The sequence below is a fragment of the Echinococcus granulosus genome, assembly GCF_000524195.1.
Source record: "Echinococcus granulosus chromosome Unknown EG_S00016, whole genome shotgun sequence".
In the NCBI taxonomy this organism is placed as follows: Eukaryota; Metazoa; Platyhelminthes; class Cestoda; order Cyclophyllidea; family Taeniidae; genus Echinococcus; species Echinococcus granulosus.
Genome location: NW_020170396.1, coordinates 287,173 through 295,119, shown reverse-complemented (window position 1 = coordinate 295,119; position 7,947 = coordinate 287,173). Strand labels below are relative to the sequence as shown.

The 7,947-nt window shown below is 44.8% G+C and overlaps 1 protein-coding gene across 1 annotated transcript; it reads left to right on the top strand. All coding sequences in view use genetic code 11, as the record gives it.

Moving 5' to 3' along the window:
• Positions 1-394: 394 nt before the first annotated feature.
• EGR_03169 (Structural maintenance of chromosomes protein 3) lies at positions 395-7,139 on the top strand (the record flags this gene model as incomplete). Its single annotated transcript, XM_024492418.1, has 16 exons — positions 395-454; positions 522-639; positions 710-966; positions 1,043-1,353; positions 1,426-1,660; positions 1,741-1,932; positions 2,899-3,322; positions 4,055-4,274; positions 4,356-4,503; positions 4,644-4,756; positions 4,827-4,983; positions 5,274-5,561; positions 5,612-5,854; positions 6,028-6,108; positions 6,596-6,985; positions 7,068-7,139. The coding sequence occupies 16 exons, from the start codon at positions 395-397 to the stop codon at positions 7,137-7,139; spliced, it is 3,309 nt and encodes a 1,102-aa protein (XP_024353092.1).
• Between the last annotated feature and the right edge of the window lie 808 nt (positions 7,140-7,947).

Sequence of the window (7,947 nt, the reverse complement as noted above, 5' to 3'; positions counted from 1 at the left end):
CATCATAACATTGTGGGTAGGTCAGTATCCTTAGGTGTCAATGCCTATAGTTGGTCGGAATGGATCTGGAAAATCGAATTTCTTTCAGGCTATACAATTCGTCTTATCCGACGAATACAGTCACTTAAGCAATCAAGAGAGGCAAAATTTTTTGCACGAAGGCACAGGACCGAGGGTTATCTCGGCCTATGTCGAAATCATTTTTGATAACAGTGATGGACGAATTCCTGTGGGACTTTATTATTATTGGTTAATCTTTTAGTCTGAAAAACATGAAGTTTCTCTTCGTCGCATCATCGGAAGCAAAAAGGATCAGTTCTTTCTTGATAAAAAGATTGTGACGTAAGTTGGTTGTTTTTAGCAATCGATTTGTAGTAAAACCGAGGTGATGAACATGTTTGAAAGCGCCGGTTTTTCCCGTAGCAATCCTTATTACATTGTCAAACAAGGAAAGGTATGTTTATTTCCTGCTACTTGGACTTTCTTGAACCGGTTTCTTACCTTTGTTTTAATACATTTAGATAACCCAACTTGCCACTGCTCCTGATAGTCAACGCCTAAAGCTTCTTCGTGAGGTGGCCGGCACTCGGGTATATGACGAGAGAAAAGCAGAAAGCAAATTAATTTTTCGTGAATCTGGTACCTTTTCCTTGATAATCCTGTAACAGCCATCAAGCATGAGATTCTCGTCTTTCACTCTTACTTTCAGAGGCGAAGCGTGAACAAATTTCCAAACTGTTGGAGAGCATTGAAGAACGCTTGGGTACCTTAGAGAATGAGACCAAAGAGCTGAAGGAGTACCAGCGCTGGGATCGCGATCGTCGAGCCCTCGAGTATACTATCTATGATCGTGAATTGAAAGAGACTCGTCGAAAACTGGAGGAGCTTCAATCACGCCGAGAACAAAGCAGTGAGAGCACAGCTGAAATACGCCGTGCGGCTAAGGACACTGCAGCTCAGATTGAGGTGAGTGCTGTCTTTTGAGTCATAGCAACACCAATGTGAATTACTATGTTCCCCGCATCCAACCCATGGCATCCAGCGTTTGGAACGAGAATTACGTGACACTCGACTGAAGGAGGCACAGCTTCAAGATGAAGCGGAGCAGGTGCAACACTCGGTTAGCGCAATTTTGCAGCGCCGAGAGCAGTTGCAGTTGACTTGTGGAGACTACACCAATACACTTCGCAGTGGCAAGTCAGCACGTGAGCGTGCGGCAGAGGAACTGAACCGAGTGAATGCTCAGATCGAGGTGGTTGAACAGCGCCTCGCCGAGCTGAAACCTGAATACAAGGCGGCTCGACAGAAGGAGGACGATTTAGCCAATGCTCTTTCTGACGCGGAGCACCGCAGGTTGCTTTTTGTATCTCTACGTGACTAGCACCGTCCCGAGCGGTTCCAGTCTCACCTCTTTGTGCCTTTTAGAAAGGAGTTGTTTGCGAAACAGGGTCGTGTAAACCAGTTTCGATCTCGTGTTCAAAGAGATGAGTGGATAAAGAATCAAATGAAAAGCCAGGCCAAGGCGATTAAGGATAAAGAGAACACTATTGCGAAGCTCACGGAGGAAATTAAAAAGGATGATGAACGTCGTGCCCAACTAGAAAAGGATTTGGAAGGGGCAGAAGAGAATCTAAACACCGTTCGCACTGAACTCGATGCAGTGAGTTGGTCCTGCGCTGAGGCTTCACCTTCGTCTTCTCGCCGGTTAAAGTCATAAGGCTTCTCTCTTACTCTGCCTAGGTGAGCGAAGATTCGCGTCGTCTGCGTCGAGAGAAGGAGGAGACACAGGCGGATCGTCAGACGGTGTATAGGGAGGAAACGAGAATCGCACAGGAACTAAACAATTGGCGTGATGAGCTTGCGCGCACCGAACACAGTCTTCGATCCATTACGGGGAAAGTTATTCTTAACGGCCTTGATTCTGTTCGCAAAGTATGTTATCTCATCGCGTTTCTCGTTCAGTTCCACTTTGTTTTGTGAATTATCGGAAGCGAATGGTCATTGGATTTGAAAAAAAACCCATTTTTGTCACGGAACCAGTTTCTTGTCTTAATTTAAATCATTAAAATGCTTTAGCGTTGCAAATTTAACCTGATACTTAGCAACGAGTTTGCTAACACTTTCAAGTTTGTCAGCGCTGATTACTCATTGATTAATAATTTCCCTTTTAAAGCAGCATATGTATTGAGTAGTGACTTTCATTGTTTAACTGTGAATCTGCACCTTATTCAGGTTGCCTTTTATCACTGCAAGGAATGCATTTTGAGTGTTTTATATTCATGATGATCTCAACATTTGAAGCATCATTCCTTAATGAAGTAGAATAGCCACTGAAAAGCTACCTTGAATTGTAATAATATGGGGTTAGTTTTATTATCATATTACAGAGGAGCTAAGATGCTAGTAGCGTGGAGGTGGCACAAATAGAGTCATCACTACACTCTTCCTGTTTAAAAATGGTTTGCTTTGTGGCGCTTTCCTTCGATTTTGGTCGGTTTGGAAAACGCTCGAAAGTCGGTGATTTTATTGAATGTTTTGTTCCTAAAATTATATTTAGCCGAAAATGCCGTGGTCGAATTTGGATTTTATGTTAACGGCATTGGTAATCATTCATGTGTGCCGTGGCTCATTGGTCCGCCAGATTCGTTTTTAGAAATTTCCAATTTAGAAGACTAAGTGGTGGTTGATGGGGATATCATCGTTTGTAATCTATAGGTAGCAGGATGGAATTAGATGTGATGTTTTGAAAGGTCGAATGGTAGCGATGACATAGCTGTGAACATGATATTGCTTTTTATTTCCTACCTGATGCAGTGTAATAGTCACTGTTGTGGAAACACGGTAACTTCACGTTATTGGAGAAGGTGGCTAATAAAGTGCTGGTGCCGCCGTGTTTAGGTGATAGAAATATTCAGAGACCGATTCGGGCCGGAGTGCGAGATAGTACAGGGCTACTACGGCACGCTGATTGAGCTGTTGGAGTGTCCAGAGGACTTCTACACCTGTGTGGAAGTGACGGCGGGCGCGCGGCTCTTCTACCACGTGGTGCAGTCGGATCGTTACGTGATCAAAATCATCAATGAGATCAACAAGCACAATCTGCCTGGTGAGGTTCACTTCCTGCCCATCAACAAGCTCTACGTGAAGGAGTCCCACTACCCCGAAGTTGAGGGTGCCATTCCCATGATCTCACGCCTCAAATTTGACGACAAATTCCGTCCTGTCATGGTGCACATCTTTGGCAAGACGCTCATTTGCAGCAGCCTCGAGGTGGCCACCCAGCTTGCACGTCGGCAGAACTTTGATTGTATTACTCTTGATGGTGCGTTCATCCTTTGTAGTATTTGAGCCACCTAGTATTTTTACTGTATCCCACGGAGGACTTTTATAAGACTGTCTTCCAAGTGTTGACAACTGTGTAGTTACCCAAGGCTTCGAGGTTAGTAGTCTTGCTCAGTTTTTCTACCGTTGTCATTAACTGTGGGATGTAATGTGGGAATGAAAAAGTAAAGTAATTGGTGAAAATTTCCAGAGATGTAGCCTTGCATAGCGCTCGAGTGTTCCTTGGGGAAATTTATGAGATAAACGAGTCTGGAAGAAGTTTTTGAAACGTATTGAAGAAAAAAGATACTAATAGCATAGGTAACAGAAGCACAGCTGCAACCTGTTAGCGTGCATTTGGGACCGTGTGAGATCGAAGAGGGCTCGTGTGGTCAGATATTAAGGTAACATTTACCAGATCAGAATCGCAGACGTGGCCTGGTATAGGAGGGAGTAGTGCCTAACAGGTGGAGTTTGGTGTTGTTAATTGAGGAAAATTTTATTGTTTTTTCTTGTCTTGAATTTTCAGTTCTCCTTTTGATAAAGACTATTTCAAAATACGAATCATGGTCATTGAAGGATATGACTCAGAGTACTTCTTTCCGCAAATAATTCCAGTCGTAATGATCGGTATACCTAGATTGTGTTCCATTAACGTCGATACAGCACTGTTCTTGGCCCATGGCTAATATCAATTTCCGGCTAATTTTCTTGTGCCATCGCCTCGTTGCAGGTGATCAGGCCTCAAGAAAGGGCACTCTGACAGGCGGTTACTATGATAACCGAATGTCACGACTGGAACTTCAAAGACGGAAGCAAAAGACGGAGATGGAGATTCAGGAGACGGAGAACGTGCGGGAGAACAACGCTAAGAGGAAAGAGCAAGTAGACGCCCAGATAAATCGCATCATTGATGAGGCGCAGCGCAAGGAGACTGTTCAATCGAAGTTAGAGTACGCTTCACATTCTATATTAAATGTAAACGACCAAATACGATGGCGATGGAAATACTTTTATGTGCGTACTACTTTCAGGATGACGTTTGACAAGCTAAAGAAGGATATACACTTGTGGAAGGAGGAGTTGCGTGCAAAGACTGAGGCAAGACCACAAAAGGAGTGGAAACTCTCGTCCTTAAGGCATGACTTAGACCAGATGAAGTACACCATGGAGTCTTATAAGGTGTGTTCCTTTCCCTATTTGAGTCCAAGTTGGGGGAGTGGTAGCATAAATGTCATCACTAAAACTAGGTAGTTAGGGACTAAAGAATAAAATTTTAAGCAGTGTCTAAAATAGCTTTCTCTCATTCCTCTCCCCCATAGGCCGAGCTAGGAACGGAACTGCCTAGTCAGTTGTCTGTTCAGGAGCAGAGGGAAGTGGATCGATTGAACGACAAGATACAGGCACTGACGCGCGAAGCCAAAGAAGCCTACAGGTGAGCCCTTCGAGACCCCTTTGCCTCTAAGCCGAAGCAAAGTGTCCTATAGCACTCCCTCTCCCTACAGACAGCGCATGAATTTGGAGACAGAGAAGACGGAGAAGGAGACCCAGCTGGAGCACAACCTTTTCCGAAAACGTGAGCAGCTCGAAGCTGAACTCGCCGAGGTCTCTGAACAAGACCTTGCTGAACGTCTGCGGGAGGCACAGGAGGAGTTAAAAGAAGTGAGTCCTTTCCTTTTTTCTTGCAAATGGGCTTTTTCCACATTTGTCGTATTCTTTCCTAAATTTGTGGTGTCATATGAGAAAATCTGTGCGCGTTTCCGAAATCCCTTCAATGTGTTGTTTAGTCTATTTCACCTAGTATTTTCCTAACAACATGTCAATAAGTTTCTGATGTGCCCGTATTTTTTACAGATTAACTATCTACTAGGTGTTTAGGGAGGTTTTTTGAATGACACTTGACATTTATGCGATAGCAAAGACGTGGGAACACGTTTTGTGATGATTTGTAGGCGGATAATAGGATAGAAGCGGAGGAGCGGACAGTGGACGAGGTGGAAAGCCGTTTGGCCGCGCTGATGCAGGATCAGCGGCGACTGGAGGCAGAGTTGGAGGCAAAGCGGATGGAGGAGAAAGACTATGCGGAGCGCATCCAGGATGACCAGCAGAGCCTGGAGAAGATGCAGTCGAAACAGAGTCAACTCTTCAAGAAGAAGGAAGAAAATATGAAGAAGATCCGCGACCTTGGCTCCCTCCCCGCCGATGCCTTTGATAAATTTCAGGATAAGAGTCTCAAGCAGGTCCGTTCCCCATTAGCATTGCTCTTTACTCTTTTTTTCTGCTGGCACAGCTTTTATCTGTTTACACGCGTCCCGCGCAGTTGTTTAAACTGTTGGACAAGGCAAATCGTGAATTGAAGCGATACAGTCACGTGAACAAGAAGGCACTGGACCAGTTTGTGAGCCACTCGGAGGAGAAGGAGAAGTTATTGAAACGGAAGGAGGAGCTGGACGAGGCGCATCAGGCCATTATCGATCTAATGAACGCTCTTGACCATCAGAAGTACGAGGCCATCACTCTAACATTCAAACAGGTCGGTTTTGGTTCTTTTGACGCCATTGGCCTTTGCCATACCTACAATATATGTTTCGAAAAGAAAAGAAGGGTATACAATATCTCCGGATCCTTGCTTGGATCATAACTGATTGTGGGTTTTGAACACGGGTATTTGACTTAGCATAAACTTTTCCTACTCTTCTTGAAAAGGTGTCAAAGAACTTCCAGGATATCTTTAAGAGACTGGTCCCTGAGGGTCGCGCAGAGTTGGTCATGCACCGCGGCAAAAAGGTAGGTCCTCCCATGGATTTTTAGCTACAGCCTTCTAATTGTTATTTTCATATCGACTGCATTAGTCCGAGCCAAGCCTAGAGACGCTGGTAGTCTTATTTCTAGCGGGGATATTTTCAATTCAGCTTCGAGTAGGTTACGCATTGCCATGTTCTAAGTATCCTAGCATTACCATCCTTGAATTTCTGGTTCTCTGTTGCGATAATCTAAGAATTCACGACCATAAAGGATCTTGTTAATTGCTCTTAATCTCGGGATTTTTGAACTGAGATAGTGGTGGATGCAGTAGGTTATTTGAAATCGTGTCTGTTTAGTTCGAAGTTGAGTCGTTTTATGTTCATTAACTTTTCTAATACGTTAAAACCATCCAACTGTCCTTGCATGGTCAAGTGCCCAATCCAGACGATTATAATTCCGTTAAAACTATAACTAGTGTTAAATTTGAACGAAAAGTGTTCGTAACCCTTGTCTTTTGCGCCCTCTTAAGCCGGCGGAGGGAGACGAGGAGGGCAGCGACGAGGGAGGTGGGACATCGCCTGCAGCAGGAGTGCCAGTGCCAGAGGTAGAGTTGTTCACCGGCGTAGGGATTCGCGTCTCTTTCACGGGGGAGACAGCGGACATGCGGGACATGAATCAGCTCTCGGGTGGGCAGAAGTCTCTCGTGGCGCTTACCCTCATCTTTGCTATCCAAAAGTGTGATCCGGCGCCATTTTATCTCTTCGACGAAATCGATGCCGCGCTGGACGCTCAGTACCGTGCCGCGGTGGCCGACATGATCCGGGATCTTAAATCGGACGCTCAGTTCATCACTACAACCTTCCGACCAGAGCTGTTGGAGTCGGCCGAGAAGTACTACGGTGTCAAGTTCCGCAATAAGGTGGGTTGGGTGAAGGTGTCTTCCCAACCATTCTCTGATGTTCAGATGTGTTACTGTTTTCTGCTTCCTGTTTCATCAACAGGTCTCACACATCGAATGTGTGACCAAAGAGGAGGCACTGGACTTCGTGGAGGATGATCAAACCCACGGTTAAAATGCTGCATTTTAAAAGCAGTTATGTATATCCATGTTGTTGACCACAAAATGTCCATATGCGGTGTACGAGATGCGAAAATTATGGTAGTATCAGTGAAGTATTTTGTGTATCGATACGGTTAGGGTTTATGCCATACTTGGTTCGGTGAACTTTGTGAAGGTGGGTCGCGGCACGTGGTCAGAAAGCGGGGCAACCGGGTGGTGAGTCCTGGTGCCTTGCTACCCGCTCTCAGTAGTAGTTCTGGTGAGATTCGATGAGGTGAAGTGCTTTGGTGACGAAGAAGGTGCGGAGATTGGTCATCAATGTGAAGAGGCGAGAAGGGAAGGGAGCAATTCAAGTGAATTCGCAGGTGTGGTCGGGGTTGGGATCAGTGGTTGGGGGCTTTTAAGTTGGGGGAGGAGGGATTGAATCAATTAAAGGTTAATAGCAGTAGATTGCAAAGAAATGTAGGAAATGCTAGGAAAAATCATATCACCAACATAGGAGGCTAATTTATTTTACAAGACGGGTATGATGTGTTCAAAACTTGTCTTTGGTTATATAGCGCATGTCAGGAAAAAATAGCACAAAACTTAAAAAGGCAAAAAAGTTGCAGCAGAGGACATTTATCAAGGATTTCAAACCAAAGGAAGCATGTGTTTAAATTAGTAAGCAAAGTGTCCCATTTCGCAAAAAAGGCCAAATCGGAGGATGGGTGTGCGGGGGCTGTCGTCGTATATCCGGAAAAACGACTACAACTTTCGCGAAATCAAACTCAAGGATTCGTACATTGTTTTTGACGGATACAATATTGTTAATAAGCTCT